At 59.6% G+C, this 17,479-nt stretch overlaps 2 protein-coding genes across 34 annotated transcripts in view; one reads left to right on the top strand and one right to left on the bottom strand.

Moving 5' to 3' along the window:
- Positions 1 to 83: 83 nt before the first annotated feature.
- On the bottom strand, positions 84 to 5,666 carry SLC25A39 (solute carrier family 25 member 39). 4 transcript variants are annotated; one of them, XM_065039576.1, is made up of 11 exons: positions 5,538 to 5,666; positions 3,969 to 4,077; positions 3,835 to 3,894; positions 2,394 to 2,503; positions 2,202 to 2,269; positions 1,944 to 2,068; positions 1,594 to 1,767; positions 1,345 to 1,454; positions 1,130 to 1,211; positions 960 to 1,040; positions 84 to 878 (listed from the first exon to the last, which is right to left on the bottom strand). In XM_065039576.1, exons 2-11 carry the CDS (start codon positions 4,063 to 4,065, stop codon positions 760 to 762), a joined length of 1,026 nt encoding a protein of 341 aa, XP_064895648.1. In that variant the 5' UTR covers positions 4,066 to 4,077; positions 5,538 to 5,666; the 3' UTR covers positions 84 to 759. The 4 variants fall into 4 exon arrangements, with proteins under 4 accessions (XP_064895648.1, XP_064895647.1, XP_064895651.1 ...); XM_065039575.1 differs by lacking the exon at positions 5,538 to 5,666 and adding an exon at positions 4,930 to 5,193; XM_065039579.1 differs by lacking the exon at positions 5,538 to 5,666 and adding an exon at positions 5,004 to 5,022.
- A 390-nt stretch (positions 5,667 to 6,056) lies between these two features.
- The window catches only part of MAPT (microtubule associated protein tau), a 41,525-nt gene continuing 30,102 nt past the window's right edge, over positions 6,057 to 17,479 (top strand). For 3 of the 30 annotated variants that reach the window (XM_065039528.1, XM_065039525.1, XM_065039533.1), the window contains exon 1: positions 8,666 to 8,858. The gene's annotated coding sequence lies outside the window, so the exon portion shown is untranslated. Of the gene's footprint in view, positions 6,228 to 6,307; positions 6,367 to 7,989; positions 8,088 to 8,660; positions 8,859 to 17,479 lie in introns of those variants that run through there. The other 27 variants (XM_065039531.1, XM_065039526.1, XM_065039522.1 and 24 more) reach the window with 18 other exon arrangements.

Here is a 17,479-nt window from a genome sequence, read left to right as displayed (position 1 = left end):
CCACAGAGCAGGGACAGGCCTGTCACCCAGGGTGTGTCTTCCACAGCCCCAGCATGCGGCAGCAGGGAAAGAAACCCTTGCCCTAACAGACTAAGATTTTCTTTTATTTAGGAAAATAAGAGTAATTCCCCCCAGGGTCCCAGTGCAAGCTGGGGCAGCACCCACACGGGGTGCAGCGCTGGGACGGGGCACGGGCAGAGGGTTGTTGCCCCAGCGCCTGCCAGCCCCGCAGAGCAGCAGCAAGGTCTGAGCCCAGCGACGCCCTGGATGGGACAAGGGGGCTGGAGGCAGGGGGAGGGTCCTGACACATCCCCTTGCTGCACAGAGCCCACAATAGGACACTGTGTGTGTGATGGTGAGGGGGGGCAGACACGGCAAGTGAGGCTGGGGCCCCAGGGAGGCACACAAGAAGCCCCCGAGGGTTTGGTCCTTGCCGGAGCCCCAGCTCCCATCTCAAGCTCTGCTGAGGCTCCTGGGGCATCCCGTCCTTGCCAGAGTGTCCATGAATCCAGCAGCATCTGTCCAGCCTCAAGGGATGAACATGGGGGACTTCACATCCCCCCAGTGTCACAGCAGCAGACACAGATGTCCCCAGTGTGGCTGGGGATGGAGAGCAGGGCTGGCTGGCCCTGCACAGGCAGCACGAAGGCACTTGGGCTTTGCACGGCCACGCAGGTTCGCCGGCCCCCGACACCTCACTGGGAGCAGGGCTGGCAGCGTCCTCAGGGCACCAGCGGCACGAGCCCTGCCCAGCCCCACTCACAGCCCTCGCAGCTGCCGCTCCTGGTTCAGCTTCTGGAAGAAGGTTTTGCCAAACTCGTATGTGCTGATCATGATGGCGCAAGCCGGTGCCACCTTAATGACGCGGGGCAGGAAGCCTGCAAAGACAGCCCCGTCAGCCCCTTGGTGACACTGGGGCACCTGTGAGCCCCAGCCCAGCATGGGAGGGACGGTCTTACCTGCAAACAGCCCCCGGGTGCCGGACTCGGCACGGATGCGCCGCAAAAGCAGCCAGGTGGAGGAAGGCTTGGAGGCTGCGACTGTGGGGAAAGGGCAGCGGGTGAGGCTCTGGGGGTGCCCAGGGGACCCAGCTGCCCCCCAGACACCCGCCCGGAGCCCAGTCCCTCACCTGGGTGCACCTCGCCGTCCCCCAGCTCGATCTGCCGCTGGGTCTTCACCACGTCGAAGGGCAGCGTCAGCACCGCAGCCACCTGCAGGGCAGCAGCTGGGCCGTGAGCTGGACCTCGCCGCGCACCCAGTGCCGGCTCTGCCCCCCACCCCATCCCTTGCTCCCACGGGGGCAGCTGAGCGAGCCCAGTGCAGACCCCAGGGCCTCAAACTTACCGTCCCAGAGATGGCGCCGGATGTGAAGCTGATCATGAACGTGGCCTCGTCCCGCCGGGCCTGCCTGCAGAGCCATTCCCTCACCAGCTCATAGTTAAACCAGTAGAGAGCTGGGAGGAGGTGAGAAACACCAGCGCTGCAGCGAGGCACCCTGGACACACCAAGTTCCCAACGTGCGGGGCTGTTTTGCCCCATGCTCGTCCCCGGCATGCGCCAGCGCCACCGCTCACCCTGACCCCCCAGCCATACCCGAGAAGGGGACATCTCGCAGCACAGTGGGTCCCCAGCCTCTCCAGAGGGAGAGCCAGCCGTCCTGCGCCACTGCCAGCTGGATGCAGACGCCCAGCTCCCGATAGCTGAGCTGTCGGGACTGCATCTTGGTGCGGATGAGCTCCAAAGGGCTGATGACCGTCACAGCACCCACTGCAACCGAGGGGACATTGCACTTCAGCCCCGTGCACTCCAGCAGCCGTTCTGGAGCCAGCACACTGCGCCAGGAAAGCCAGGTGCAGAACACGGGCGCTGACAGCGAATAGACCCAGCACGCTGTGAGGACACGGGGTGGGCGTGGGGGGACCCTGGAGAGGAGGGGTACTCACACCTGGCGAGGGCCCCGGCCAGCAAGGGGATGTGGTGCCCCCGGCTCCCCGTCCGAGCGCGCAGGTAATCCCGGAGCTGGTCGTAGGTGGTGAAATAAATGACAGTGGCTGGCACAGCCATGACCCTGCCGAGGAGGTGGCGTGGTGAGAGATACGTGTGCCCTCCCCAGGGGCTGGCAGGAGGCTTGGGGAGGATGCCCATGCACCTGGGCAGGTGTTTGTACCCAGATTCCGCCCCCAGGCAGGGTCCAAACTCACAGGGTGGGGGGCAAGCCGCTCCACAGAGACCTGACACCCTCATAGCGTGTGATTTTCACAAAGGCATCCTGGGGAGAGAGCGAGCACCAGGGAAAGAGGTTAGAGAGCCAAGAACCCCCTTCAGCAGAAATTCCAATGCCTTCTCAAGGACAGGGAGGGCCGGGCCCCCCCGCCTGTGCCTGCAACCCTTACCAGCGTGCCGGTGAAGCGGGTGTGGGCCTTGTACCAGGCGGTGCAGCCGTTGCCATTCTGGCAGACGTACAGATGGTCCATAAGCCCGTTGCAGTAGAGGAAACACTTCCCTGGGGTGGGAGGCAACAGCATTGCTATCAGACAAGGGGCCCTTCCCCTCTGCCCAGCCCATCTGAGCCCCCAAACCATCACATCTTGCAGGAGAGAGCCAAACCCTCAATGTCTGAGCCCAGCAGGAGCCAGTCGGAGAGCAAGGCCAGGAGAGGGATAACCCTCCAGCAAGGTCCAACCATGGCCAGACCCAGTGGGTGGAGGGCACGTGGCCCCACCATGGGAAGGGGGACATTGCAGGAGAGGTTTGGTGTCAGCTCCACTGCCCCGGCACGGTGCAGCACCATTGCAGGGAGCCAGCATGGTGCCCCACCGTGCTCTCCATGCGGCCAGCGCACTGGGCACAGGGACGTGGGAGTCAAGCAGGGCAGCAGGGATCCAAGGAGACCTTGATGTAATGGCAGTACAGGATGACAGGACAGGGCAGGGCAGGGACAGGGGGACTGCAGACAGCCAGGCCTGTTGCACAACAGACCTCAGCAGAACGCTTGGTCAAGGACACAGCCAGGACGTGGCAAGGCCAGCCCACAGCAGGGCTGCAGGAACAGCCGTGGGGCTGGGACGACCGCAGCCCCTGCATCGGGGTGGGATGCCCTCCCAGCCGGAGGAGCCCGAGCCATCATCAGCGGGGAGGAAAACTGGGATCAAGGCTTGGGAAAGCGAAGCCACTGGCGGCAGGAGCTGCCCAGAGCCCCTGGGCATACTCACACGGGGCCTGCTGAGCACCCCAGGGCACAGACTGTGCTGGCAACACTGAAACACACAATGGGGACGTGCTGAGCAATGACGGGGAGACGTGCCACCTCCCCAGGCTGGGGCACACGTGCATCCTGCAGCTCCAAGCCAGGCAATGGGAGATCTCTGTGGGTGAAGGGGCTGGATGCCCCTGCAGCCACTGCCTGAGCAGTCCCAATTGGCACCAAAACAGTCTCTTGGGACCAGCCCCAACCCACTGTCCCCACAGGGACGGGGGAGCTGGGGGGACAGATCCCACAGGGTCCCTCCTGCCCCGTGGGAGCCTGGGGAAGCAGTGTGGAGATGGACACAAGGCAGCAAGGGTAGGAGTGAGCAGTCAGAGCTGAGCTGGGCTGCATCAGCACAGGGCTGCGCAGCGGGAAGGATGAAGCCAAGAACCAGCCGGGCTCCCCTGGCGGGGCCCCCAAGCCTGTCAGGGTGAGAGGCCCATGGTAACCTGCCACCTCGTGACGGCCCCGCACTCAGGAGCCGAGAAATCCCCTTCACCAGCTCTGCCAGAGACATCCTGCTGTGCTGCGCGCTGGCCGACCAGGGCTGCGGGCAGAGACCCCCGCCCAACCCTGAGCAGCATTACCTTTAGAGAACGGGGTCCTCTGCGCCTGCAGCCGGATCTTCACCACATCCAACGGTGTCACTGGAACAACACAATCTTTCAGCCACCTCGCGCCGTGCCAGCCCCTGCGCGCACCCGATCCCCGCGGTCCTCACCAAAGAGGGAGGTGAGGATGGCCCCCGTCCCTGAGGCCAACATCTGCTGCAGCGGCGTGATGGCCTCACCGGGACTCGGTGACATCTTCTCAGCCATGGTGCTGGCCCCCTACAAGACACGGTGGGGAGATGCGTGAGCACAGAGGCGCTCAGGGAGTCCCTGCCTAGGGATGAGCGATGGGCCCAGGGGCGCCCCCCTCGCCCCCCTGCCCTGCCAGCGCGAGGACACACGTCCCAGCTCCAGCCGTGCTATCGGTTCGGAACAGGGCAGGCGCGGCCCCTCCGTAATCGTGGTGCTCTGGGGGCACAGGGACTGCCCCTGGGGCCAGCCCAGCCCCGATAACACCCCCAGCCTCACCAGAGAGGCGGGGACAGGGCAAGCCCCCCCGGCTCCCCCAGGGAGGGAGAATTATCTCCTCCCTGCGCTTGGAAAATTACGGGACGGGAAGGAGTAAAGTCCAAAGCCCAGACGTGCTGTGACAGCCCCGCAGCCCCAGCTGACGCAGCAGCGGAGCCCAGCGCAGCTCAGGACCAGCTGCCCCGCGCCGCTGCCTGGGGACGGTCCTCACACCGGACGGGGCCATGGCAGGAGGCTTTCCAGGCTTCGGGAACACACGTGTTGTTTTAAAGCCAGGGAATGCAGAAAAAAAGGCGCAACACCCTTCGCCATCTGACTCAGCAATTTTGCAAGGTCAGGGCAGCCATAAATCTCTTGATTACCGGCTTCGGACTGGTCGAGCGCCCAGGGCTGCGAGCCCGAACAGCTCTGTCCCGGACCGCAGACCCCAGCGCCCTCGGAAAGCCGGCGGGCAGGGTCCCACCCGGGCCCCGCCGCGCCGGTCACGGGGCCGTGGTGCTGTGGCACCGCTCCTGCGGGACACGCGGCGGTTGCAAAACCGTGGGCAGGACGCTCCCCAGCCCCGGTCCTGCCCTCCGACCCGCCCGTCACACAAACCCTTACGCAAGCAGGAGGAAAACCTCTGGCTCGCAGCGCTGCAACACCCGAACGGCTTAGACCGCGCGATTTACTCGTACGTGCCGCAACACGGCCCGTTCTGTGAGGGGCAGCGAGCGCAGCAAGGGCTTCCCGGCGCCCCGGAGCTGCGTTCTGTGCCGGGAGCTGCTCCCCTTCTCCACCCAGGAAAAAACAAGCCCCTCCGCCCACAGCGCAGAGCGCACTGCCCGGCGCGAAGCGCCCGCGGGCCGGGGCACAGCGCGGTGACATCCGGCGCGCACAGCCGGGAGAAGCCCGGCGCACGCCAAAGCGATGAGGGCAAGAAGCTGCAGCGGCACCGGAGCTCAGCGCCCCTTCCCGCGCACGGGGGGCCCGGGTGGGAACCCCGCGGGCAGGGCCGCTCCAGCCCGAGGCGGCAAAGTCGCCGCTTTCTCCCCGCGGTCCCCGGAGGCGCCCGATCCGCCCCCAGGGGCTCCCCCTGCCCGGGCGCAGCCGCCTGCGCTGCCCGAACAGCCCGCGGGCGGGACGGCCCCAGCCCTCGCCGGGGCTCTGCACGCCTCGCGGGGCTCGCGGCCCCCCCGGGGCCGCCCCCACCACCGAGGGGTCCCGCCCACCTGCTCATTCCAGCCACGCGCGGCGTTTCCTTCCGCCGGCACCGGGACGGGAACGGGCGGCGGCGCCTTTAAGGAGCCCCATGGGCGCCGCGCGCCGCTCGGCGCGCCACTTCCGCCCGTGCCGGCAGCTCGCGCATGCGCTTTGCGGCCCGCGCGCCCCTGCGCCCCCTGCTGGTGCGGTTACAGGCGCGCTGAGCGCGGGGCCCGATCCTGCCGCCGCCTGGGGCGCGTGCTCGGGCGCGCTCGCTGGTGCTGCACGGGAGGCGCCTGTGTCCTGCGCAGAGTCCCGAGGCTTGCCGTGCTCAGCACTGACCGCTCTGAGCTGCCGTTATTTCTGCGCGCGGTTTATTTGGGGGGGGACGCTTCAAGCGCGCGGGGGTGTCCGCACTGCTGCAGTGTGAGCTGGGGACAGCAGGTGGCTCCCGGAGCCCCTCTGAGCCGCGCACCGGAGCGTGTGGTACCGTCACCGCACAGCCCGTCGCTAGTGGTACCGCAGAACACGGTCCTGCGCCTTCAGAGCAGGGCTCGGCGCTTGCCCCGACTGCAGCTCAAGGGCCAAGGTCTGCGTTGCTACACTCTAATAATTCCCACAAGGTCACTTATGTGAATGCATCCTGTAATTCCTTAGTGAGCCAGCTCTGCCTCTTAGACCTGCAGGGTTTAGCTGATCTGGAAAGCCTCTTGTAGCAGGTAATTTAGAAATGGAATAACGATTCATTAAAAAAACACATACACCCTTCGGGCTATTGAGCGTTGTCTCCTATTCGCAGGTGCCCGCATGCCTTCCACACTGCTCCGCCGACAAGGAAAAGAAATAGCGTTTTTCCAGGTGCGGTGGGGGCAAGAGGGAAGTGTATGAGCCGGTGCAAGCGCCTCGGTCGCGGTGCGCAGGTCCCTCGGTGGGGTCGGAGGGAGGGCGGTGTGCTGGCGGTTCCCGTGCTCGGTGCTGCTGACGGGGCGGACCTGCCTGTCTTGCTGCGGAGTCACAGGCTGCTTGCCGCCGTCCCACACCGGCTGGGTTCCTGTCTCTGCCCGCTCCCGCTGGCTTGGTGCGGGCTAGAGGGGTGTATCGTGCTTCAACTGCCTGTGAAAATGAAATGTAAGTTGACTTCAGTTGGAGAGAACTGTGTCTGAGTTGCAAATGTGTGCATTTGGTCTCAGCTCATGAGGAACGGAGCCAACTGAGCTCTAATCCCCTCCTGAGCTGCGAAGTCACACCCCAAGTCAGAGCTGCTGAGGGAGGTTTGCGGGAGCCTGGCTCGGACCGGGGCGGCGCCTGCTGCCCTGCATGACATGCTGGGCAAACTGCTTGTGCAACACGGAGCGCCCTGCTGCCGGCTCCCCCGAGAGGATCCGGGGCACGGCGAGCTCGCAGAACGCAGCTGCTGACCTGGTGCGGTGCCGTGTCCGCATTAGGGCTGCGGGAAGCAAGTCTGGGGCTGTGTCTGCCTGGGGCTTCCTTGGATGGGGCTCATCCTGTGGTCTATCAGCATACAGTAGCATCTGGAATCCGTGTAGACAAATCGACCCTGTCTCCTTGCTGCAAACCGCTTTGGAAGCGATTAGCCCGTTTCCTTGTTTTAGGTGAACTTTTAAGGCCAGCTTGCAAAAGGGATCTCAGTACTACTGTGAAGGAATTAAGCTAGTGCAGAGTATGAGTATTTAGTTCAGTCAGGATCATTATCATTTTGCTAAAGCCATGCTTAATCTGAATTAAGTGACTGAAATGAAGCAGCTTGTGGACAGACAAGGCCCTGGGGGCATCAGACTTAAAACCACTATAACCCAGAATTCATGACAGTTGAAGCTGTGCAGGTCAATTCCCACTGCAGGTGAGACCTGAGAAATTGTGTCCTGCCTTCAGGAGCGCCTGCCAGGGAAAATCTTGATACGATTGTGAAATAAGTTGCAAAACTCATCTGTGAGGAAAATGGGCATTGTCTTATGGATGAGGAAATGGGTATGGAAGAGAAAGGCTTAATGCTTTCCTTGCTAAAGGTCTTCCTTATAATTTGCTGTTAGAAATAGTGTCTTGTTTCCACCTGGCAGCAGTATGGGCTGAAAATAATGGAAGAGAAGAAAGAGCCCAGGCTGAGTTAGAATGGTAGGATAGATTCACAGATCCTTTTTCCTATAAACAAACCCACCCTATGAAGAAGTGGCCCGAAGGGCTCTGTGTAATTAACGTTTACATCAGCCGTCAGCCTGCGGCTGCTGCAAGTCGGAAACCTGCCTGCAGTGTTCCTGCAGTTCCTCCTGGCCCGCGTGGGATCGGCTGATGGCGCTGGGACCCGCAGCCCGCGCCGCGGGGCCGGGGCTGCTCCGGCAGCGCCTGTCGCACCTCAGTATCGCCGCGGGTTGTGGGATCCGCCTGGGTGCTGAGGGACCTCCAAATGCTCCTTTACACCCCTGTGGGGTGATTAACGTGTCCCCTGTTGACTCCTTCCCACAGGTGTCTGCCGAATCAGGTGCTAATTAGAGCTGCCCATCGCTATTCCTCCGTGTGTGCTGTGGGATCCTGGGGCGTGTGCATTGCACAGGTACTTGCAGGTGTGTGCGTGATGGCTACGCAGCCTGGGCAGAGCTGCCTGCCCTTCGTTTGTGTGTCGGTGACGTTAAGCCTGGGTGGCCGCATGCTGTTGTGAGTCAGGGTGGTGGGGAAGGGAAAGGGGGTGCTGTCAGCAGCTGGTGAGCTGTTAGTATTTGCTTCGGGGGGACTGGACTAGATGGTCTTTTGAGGTCCCTTCCAGTCCGTAACATTCTGCGATTCTGTGATCTCCGCTGTCCGTGCTGGGGACAGCGGCTGCCGGGACAGCGGAGCCTGGGCGGCGAGTGCAGCCCCTGCAACAGGGGTCCGCGCGGGACGCCTGGCCAGGCGCAGCCTGTGCACACAAAGGGAGGCAGGGCTGGGGGACGCGGTGTGTCCCATCACTGGGCTGTCACCGGTGGGGCGAAGGCGCAGGACACCGGGCCCCCCGCGGCCCCTCCGCCGGGCTCGAACCAGCGGCCCCGGGACCACCCGCGAGCGCCCCCTGCCGGGCGGGGTCGCGCCCGCCCCCTTCCCGCAGACAAAAGGCCGCGGCGGCCCCGCCCTCCCGCCGCGCTGCGCACGGCGCATGCGCCACCCCGGCCGGGGAGACCGCTGGGGTGGTGTGTGTGGGGGGTCCGGGCTGTGTGGCGCATGCGCGCTGCCGCCGCGCGCTCCCCCGGCTCGGCGAAGGTTCCGGAGCTCGCGCGCGCCCCTCGCCCCGCCCCCGGGCCGCCCCGCCCGCGCCGCTGTCAGTCGGCGCCCGGCTCCGGTGCGGACCCGCTGCACGGCAGGTAGGCGCTCAGCGGGGGGGCGGGGGGCTGCACGGCCGGGCCCCGCTCCGCGGGCTGCCGCCGTTGCGTTCCGCTGTTCCCCGCCGAAAGCGTGAAACGGGGGGAGAAAAACCCCCACCACAACCCAACCCAAACGCAACCGTTTCGGCCCCAGAATCGCCGCGGAGAGCCCTGTCAGCCCGGTGCCGGTTTGCCCGGGGCCGCTGCAGCAGCGCGGGGGGCGGCCCTGCGGCAGCGCTGCCCGGCTGCGGGTGCGGGCGGGCGGGGCGGCGGGGGGAGGGCGCCGCTCTTTTTTTGTGGTTTTTCTTTTCTCTTCCTTCTCTCCCTTCTTCCCCGCCTTTTGCCGCCGTTCTGCGCCGTTTCCCGCGGCAGGTGGGGCCGGGGGCTGCGCCGGCGGGGCTGCGGCAGGAGGTGGGCAGCGCCTTGCCGGCGCGGTGCCATGTTCCGCAGCCGCCGCGGGGAGGGGGCGACGGCGGCTGTGATTAACACAGATGAATTTGTCAGTAGTAGAAACCCACGAGAAAAAGGCCTTTCAGAAAACGGAGCTGTCCACGCCGAGCTTAGCATTTCGGGGGGTGGGAATTGCTATCGGGGTCGCGGTGCCCCGGAGCTGCTTTGTTGCATCCTCAGCTGCCCGTCCAAGGATTCCGTGTTTCACGTTAACAGCGCGGTCGCTCGAGGGGGGTTCGTGTTCCACGGGTGTTTCCCGCTGGGCCGGGGCTGCTGGTGCTGAGCCCTGGGTTTGGGGCTGGGCTGGTGCTGCTGGGTGTGACGTGCCTCGCAGCTCGCGCTGTCCCCGTCGCCTGCTGGATTGCCCTCTTGTCCCTTTCGTTCTCCTCTTCCCGTGCCGCCTGTTCTTTCTTGTCCCAAAATCGCACCAGGCGGGCGCGGGGCTTGCCCCCTTGCTGGGGTTTGCCTTTTTTCCTTTTATTGCAGCAGATTTCTTTAGGTCTGACTTCACAGGTGTGTAAAGGGGAGTTTTCCAGGTGCGCTGTGTGGCACACCCGCCCTCATGCCTTGGAGCAAACAAACCCTTAAGGAGTGAAAACAGCTGCAGGTGAGGGATGGAGGTTTCTACCCGCATCCTCCTCTGCCGTGTTAGCACAGGGGAGGATTCGGTTAGGGAAGATTTTTTGTGGTTTGTATGCTTTAACACCTAGAGATGCAACCCTGCTGTCTGCTCGCAGAGGGCAGCTGCCATCGTTTGGAAGGGAGTTTCTCTTGGGTTTGCCGGTGGTACCGCCGCGCGAGGGGCAGCTTCCTTTGCGGCGAGAGGCCGGGCTCGCTTGGAAACGGGCTGGCGGGAGCGCGCGGCTGAGATGAGCTGGGCCGGGCCTGGGGCAGCCCGTACGCTGTGCTCCTGAGCCGCCCCGCGCTCGTCCGCGCGGATCGGGGCGCGTGTCTGACGCGTGCCTGAATGGGTGGAACCAAATTCACAGCTGAGCATCGTCAGTTTGTCCTGCTGAGCACTGGCTGCCCTCCTACCTGTGGTGAAGGGGTTTGCCTTTGCTGCCAGTGCCTCAGATTTGGAGTCTCTAATGGTTTTCCTTGTGCAGTTCAATTTTTCTGCATTTTTTTTCTCAAGGTGGTCAATCTAAGCAGGTCTCAGTTTGGCATTTACAGGCTGCTCTTGAGAGAAGGAAAATTAAAATCTCATCCTCTCCAGAAAAGACAAACAGCTTAACCCAGTTACACTTTGTTCTCTCTTGATGTGCAAAATGCTTGGTTTTTACCCCAAGATGTGCAACTAAGGAGAAAAACAAGGTGCTGGCTGACTCACCGGAAGTGCATGAAGGTTCTCTAGGCAGATAACTCACACCTGGTGAAAGTATCACATATTCTTGCTCTAGATAGAACAGCAGTGTTTGGAAGGAGGTGAGTGGCTGTGGCGCTTCCCTGTGCCACCCCCCAGCGTTGGCAGAGGAGCCTCGTGCTGTGGAATGCCCTGAAATGAGGGCTTGTGTTCAGATTTTTCCAGTTCAGATTCCGATGGGGTTGTTTTTTGAGACCAAGCTCCTGTGCCCTGGGGAACATGATGCCTGTCCCAGAGGTTGGTCGCTTGGGCCTCCATCCTCCATAAGGCCTGACTGCAGCACGAGAGGATCTTGGGACAGTTGAGTCTGAACACATAGAGCTTAAAATGAAAGACCCGGTGAGCTCTGGTTTAAAAGGTTATTAGGTCGTTAGGGGGTGTGTGTGGGTGTCCAGTGCTGTGGGTCTGTCGTTGTCCTGAACAGGCCAGAAGCTGACCTGTGAGAAACCTGAACTAAGTCAGCTCTGCCTGGTTGAACGAGCGAGCGCGCGGAGCGTGGTTGTCATAATTTGGCGCCTTAAACGCGGAGTCTGTTTCTCTCCAGAGAAGACCCGTTTGTCCAGCCCTGGAACAGCTCTCTGCCGCTCCGCCGCGCTCCGGTGAACTTGGTGCAACGGTCCCATCTGACGTGAACACGAGACACACGAGGGTGTTGTGGTGTCTGGGGGAGGTCACCCCTCTGTGGGTTTTAAGGTGGACGCGGTGCCATGAGAGACTGAATGAGTCTCTGCTTGCAGCAGGATGGATCTTCTCCATCTGCAAGCTGGAGTTTTGTTTCACACTGAAATCTGCCATTTGTAGGCTGTGTTTTAAAGTGTCTGTGGAAGGCATATGCAGTTTACGCTGGACTGTGAAGGAGAAGTGTTTGTGCCTTTAGGCTTGAGTGGATTTTCTTTGCAAGTCTCTTGAGCCCTTCTTGCTCCTCAGAAGTCAATCCACTGATATTTCCCTTTCCCTTCCAAGTAGTCCGATTAGCAAAGGCAGTCATTACATGCAGTGTGGCTCCTGTTTTCAGTCTTTAAATATCCAAGGAGAGGGAGCACCAGGGGATACCTTCTGTTAAGCTAAAAGGATTATCGCTGCAGTTGGGCTCATTATTTCCATCTTTTCAGCCTCCCCACCGTACCTGCCCTGGCCCCTCTTCCCAGAGCAGATCTGGTAGCACCGTCCGCCCGTCTCTGCCTCCGTGCCCGCCCTCAGAACTCGGGCGGCGGGTGGGTTTGTCCCCAGGCTGTCCTGCTGCTGCGTCCGGGCTGCGTTGGTGCTCGAGGGCGCGGGGGAAGGATGAACTGACAGGTTACTGCAGGATAAGGTGCGGTCTTAAGGGACAGGTTGTACAAGTCCATAGGAAGAAGTGCTGTATCAAATGCTGCCGTTCGTGGCGAGACTTCAGCCCTCACAAGAGAGGTGATGAAACCACTTGTATTGATAATTTTGAGTAACGTGTGTCAGTTTGAATGCCGAGTGCTACAGAGCTGTGGGGCGCTCAGTCTGCGGCTCCCTCAGCTCCTGTCCCACCAGGCTGTCTGGAAGCGCCTGGTGTAGTTCCAGATGGGTTTCATCAGTGTGTCAGGTCACTTGCTGCAGAGTGAAATTCCTCGAGTTGTTTGTAGATGGCTCAAATCTGAAGAGGTCTTTCCCACGTTCCGTGAACACGTCCAGCTCAGAAGGAAGCCGAAGAGACGTAGAGGTGGCTCGTGTTCCTGTCCTGGTGCGGACCCACCTTGTGCGAAGTGCTGAGCGTTTTGTTGCCCTCCCACTGCAGATTGGGGCGTGATGGGGTAGGAGCTGCTGAGCCTGCATTACCCTCGTGGTTTAAGGTGAGACCAGTGATGAAGCTGGGTTGTCTGGTTGTGTTCAGGAGCTTCGTGTGCTCTCTGCCCGTAGCTTGTGGTGTCACACATCAGGTGTTAGAGAGTCCAAAGCTGGGATTTACTCCAAAGGCAGAATTGCCTTTTGTGGTTCTTATTCAGCACGCACTTACTTTGAATTCAAGGGCAGGCAAATTCTGCCCTCTGAAGTTACTACTTTATATGTGGTTTTACGTGCTGCCTCATCAGCATGACAAATGCTGCTCTGGAGCTGGCTGGAGGGGTTTGTAGAAGTAGCTTTTAACAACAGACATCTCCAAATTGGACAGAAAACTGCATGCCTTTCCTTGGCATCTTCTGGTGCAATAATGGAGAGCCTGGCAGGCATATGCAAGCAGAAGTAATGAATGCTGCTGTTGGGTACAAAAAGGAGAGCGGTGAAAGTCCGGCTGAAGATCCACTACCCAAGCTGTGGAGTCGCTTGTTGCCGCTGCCCATCAGGGAGAGAGCAGATTCAGAAAGGGTGGGACTAAAAGGAGGGCATTGGGCCCGTCCTGTGACAAAGGGGGGACCCGGGGCCTGCACAGAGGGCCCTGGGGGCTGCGGGGCCGGGTGCGGGGGCCGTGAGCCCGCGGGGCGGCCCGTGGCGCTCGGTGTGGCCGGGCCGCCTCAGCTGCTGTCTGCTCATGCACGGCAATAAAAAGCAGCGCTGCTGAAATACCCGCAGCCCGGTTTATTCCAGCTTTTGTATTAGTGATTTAGAGAGAGGCTGTGACCTTACCGAACATGAATGGATCCTCATAACCCAAGACCAGGAGCAATATTATTTTAAGCAGGAAGTAAGGCTCCGAACCAGGCTGTCCTTTTATACATATCATACGTGTGACAGCAGAGCTGCATTTAGAGCGGAAAGGGGATAAAATCCCTGAGGAGACCGATTGCATCTCATTTATTTTTAACAAATGTACTGCAGAAGGTTGAGCCTGAATTCCTAGACTTGGGGCAGTCTGAAATTCAGACCGTTTGCACTCTTCATCCCTGTGGGGAGGAAGATGGGCACCAACTGGGCTTCCAGCTGATTCCTGTGGAGGATGAAATGCAGATGGATTCCAATTTTTAAACTTGCTCCTCCTTTACCCTTTGGGCTGGGAGGAGAAATGATGGTTTTACAGCTCTTTGGCTGAATTTGTCATCTGGGTTTCCCGCGTAGCTTGTCACCGTTCGCGCTGCCTGCACCCGCTTTTGTTACAAATCTGCTCATGGACTCGATGGAACTGGAATCGAGGCACGACCGATTCCCCCGATCGTGATCCCGAGTGGCCCAAACGGGGGAAGAGCAGCTGGAGAGAGACATCGAGTGCTCAGCGGGGATGCGTTTTATGCGTAACGGTTTTTATTTGTTGTTCATCCTTACTCACTTGAAAAGGGTTGTCTTGTGCCTCAGCGTGGCTCAAACCGTGCTCCCTTGTTATGAAAAATAAAGGTACAAATGCCGCTTCTGTTGGGTTTTCCCTGGTTCAGAAGCAAGAGCTTTGGCTCTCTCGTTCTGTTAACTTGTGGTGTGCTGGGAGACGCCGCCGCGTGCGGGGGCCGCGGGCGCGGGGGCTCGTCCCGGTCCTGGGCTGGGGCGCCGTGCTCTCGTCCCGGCCGTGCTCTCCTGATGATGTGGGGTTTTTCTTGAGAACCTCCAGACTGGGATTTTTTTTCTGCATTTATCTTCTTACTGCTGCAGATTCAGTAAAAACATGCTGCTTTTAGTTTTTAATAAATACTGTTGTGAACATTTTAGAGGGAACAGCTTTTTTCTGCTGTTATGCAATAAGATGACAAGGGAGATGGAAGTGTAGCAGAAATGCTTGATGAATGCCCTATTATTTGTGTCTTTGGCCGTAAACATAAAAGACATTGAGGAAACACAATCTGACTTTTGGCCTCATCTGAAGTGTCTCTTAGTAATGAAAAGCAAAAATCATGCAGAAAAGCGAGACGGAAGCTGATATCGCCTTGTCTGAGGCCTGTCTGGTTGCATAGTGACTGCCAGGGTGAGGATAAGTCCTGCAAAAGCCCCGAGAGCTCGTGGGCTATCACACGTTTGTTTCTTTCTGAGGTAAGAAACCAGTGTGTCAAAAACACGACTCTTTCCTTCCCCTGTATTTACAGAGAGACTGTCCTGATACAGCGCCCTGCAGCGCTCCAGCGCTGCCGGTCATCTCTGGGTGCTGGAACCGGACACCATGGAGCCAAAGGGTATTTTGTGCCCGGTGTGGGTATCAAGTAGTGTCTCGGTGGATAAGCGCTGTGGGCAGCGCGGTGGTGGTTTGTCACTGTGCTGAGCTGTGTGTTCTCAGGGACGCCCGTTCTGTGCGTGTCAGCCGCTCGCCCGGGGTCTCGCCGCCGCCGGGGCGCCGCGTGCTGCTGCTCGGCCCCGCGAGCGTCCTGCCCGTTCCCGGGGCGGCAGCCTCTGCTCCAGCACGCCGACACCGCTTCTGCCTCAGCAGTCTGCAGCCGGGAGACCTGCAGGCTTGGGTCCTGTGAAGGTGAAATAGTGCTCCCTAAGAAACTGCCCTAACGTGGCTTCTTCCCGAGGACAGGCTTTCTGTCGCTGCAAGAGTGATGCCAGCCATGCTGGCGTTGCAGTAGCTGGAGCAGATGGTGCTGTTGTCATCGTTTTAGTTTCTATCCATGTGTTGAAACAGCTCAAAATAACTTAAGAAATGAAAGCCCAATCTGGGAATATACCTTGAGTGTTTTCTTTGCCCTGAGAAAATCTCCTGCAACATTAATGTCCACAGCACTTGCTGGTTCTGTCTCATCCACCTGATGAGGATCACTCACATTTGTAGGCTGGAGCTATGGCATGAAGAATCTTTTATATTTAATATCTTCATTATTGTGGCAGCGTTGACTGTTCACAGAACGTTGTCAGCACGGTGAAATCAAAGGAAGAGAAGCAGCCGAGATCAAAGCAAGCAGTAAACACGTACCTGGTGTCTCGATGGTGTCTTTTTCAAGCCAGAGGCCACACCTGGCGGGGCTGGCGGTGCAGCCGGGCGCTGGCGCGTGGGGCCGCGCTGGTGCTGCGAAGCTGGCGGGGAGGACCCACCAGAGCATCAAATAAGTCCTGTCGGTTTGTTTCTGACCTCATATTAATGAAGAAAATTGTGGTAACCGTGAGAAACTGCTGCCCACACTAATAGTCCTGCTTGGGGTAGATTGAGGTGTCCGCAGACCAGATGAGCCCTGCCAGGTCCTTTCACCGCTGGGCGCGTGGGAACGTCCTCCGCGGTGGTTCCACGCGAGCGACGGGGGCGCGGCAGCTGTCACTCGGTGGGGATGGGTGTCTGTCTGTCTGTCTGTCTGTTGTTTTTCAGGCAATGCAGTCTCTCAGGAAAGCAATTTCTTCCTCCTCGTGTGATTTGCCAGCCACGGTAAAGGAGGTTTTTGATGTGACAGAATGCTGTCACGCCATCGGCTGTCTTAATTAATGAAGAATCCAGCGGCATTTTTAGCAACTCTTCTTTCTTCTTTCTCCTCTCCCCATCCAGGCACACGTTGCCATCACTTTTCTGCTGTTGCTGGAAGGTAACATGCTAAGAACACGTTGTCTCGTGCTGCTTTCCCTGCTCTGTCCTTTTGGGTGGCGGCAGCCGGTGGGTCAGACCGGGGCTGCCACGAAGAGCAGTTCAGCCGCATCTCGGCACGCAGCACAGCCTTTGAAAGGCAGCACAGAGGAAATATTAGGCTTCCACCATTTTCTGTTAAGTGAATAATGGCTGGTACAGTCCTGAATGCCAATGAGCCCGCCTTGCATCCTGCAGCAGCAGGGAAGATGCTCTGATTTCCAGCGGGTTGAGCTGAGCCTGGGATGGGAAGAGTCAAAGAGAATTAGCTGGTAAATAAGATCTCCTGCCTCCTCTTTGATCTGCTCTACACGTTCCACTGCTTAAAGGCTTCCCAAGCAAGCAGCGTTTTGGGGAGGAAGAGTTTATCCACCCATAGACCATCTTGTGGCTCTGTGAAATGCACTGATTGCAAGATGCTCTAGCAGGGGGCTAGGAAGAAATCCAAAGGTAGTCTAGTAAATCCCTGCTAAAGCGGCTTCTCTTCCTTCTATTCAGGAAGAGCCTGCTGAACAGACAGGGCAAGCCTTAAAACTACTGTTGCTTCCTTTTCTGCTGCCCCATAAGCCCCTCTGATCAGAGCTTTAATCTAGCTCAAGTTAGTGGACTTAGCGAAGGCCTGATCTTTGCATCATAGCATGGAATAAGAAGGGAGATCCGGAGCGCTGACACCTCCCTGGGCAGCCCGTCAGTGCCCAGAGAAAGCTGCTGTAGCGTTGCAAGACGCGGGTTTTGACTTGGTCAGATGAGCCAGACAGAAAGTGCAAAAGAAAGGCAAGGAGGGGTAAAAGATGAGGGAAGATAGGGACAGCGGCAGGAGGTGCTGCAGGTCGCCGTGGCGGTGCCGATGGGCCGGGTGACGTGAGGGGAGCTTTGCTGCCCTCCCGTCCCCGTGTCCCCGAGCGCGGTGCAGCTGGCGCGGACGGTTGGTGTCCTGCACCCGCCCTGGGCCGCGTTGTCCCCCGCCGCTCTGTGACAAGCCTTTCCACCTCTGTTCCCCTTGCAGGGAAAACAGGAATAACATCATGTCTTTCATAAACCACCTTATTCTTCTGTCAATAGCAACTGATGCAAGATTTAGTGTTAATATTCCTACATTGCAAAACTCGTGTATGTTCCCTCAGCCGATGCCCAGCACGTTCCTGTTCCTGGAAGAGGCCTCGTTTGAGGTGCCCTTTTATTTGGGCAGAGATGTGCAGATGGAACCATTTCCCATCTCTTGCAGCTCGGACCGTGGCTGGAGTTGCGTGCCCGGATAATCTGGTCTCCTAATTGCCACCCTGCGTGGAGGCAGCTGCCGGACTGCGCCTAAGCTGATTTGGGATGGCAGGTTCTGTTAGCGTAATGCTCAGCAACGCTGAGGAACTTGTCAGCATG

This window comes from Columba livia, chromosome 23 (assembly GCF_036013475.1).
Source record: "Columba livia isolate bColLiv1 breed racing homer chromosome 23, bColLiv1.pat.W.v2, whole genome shotgun sequence".
Lineage (NCBI taxonomy): Eukaryota > Metazoa > Chordata > Aves > Columbiformes > Columbidae > Columba > Columba livia.
This window is presented reverse-complemented; position numbering and strand designations above follow the sequence as displayed.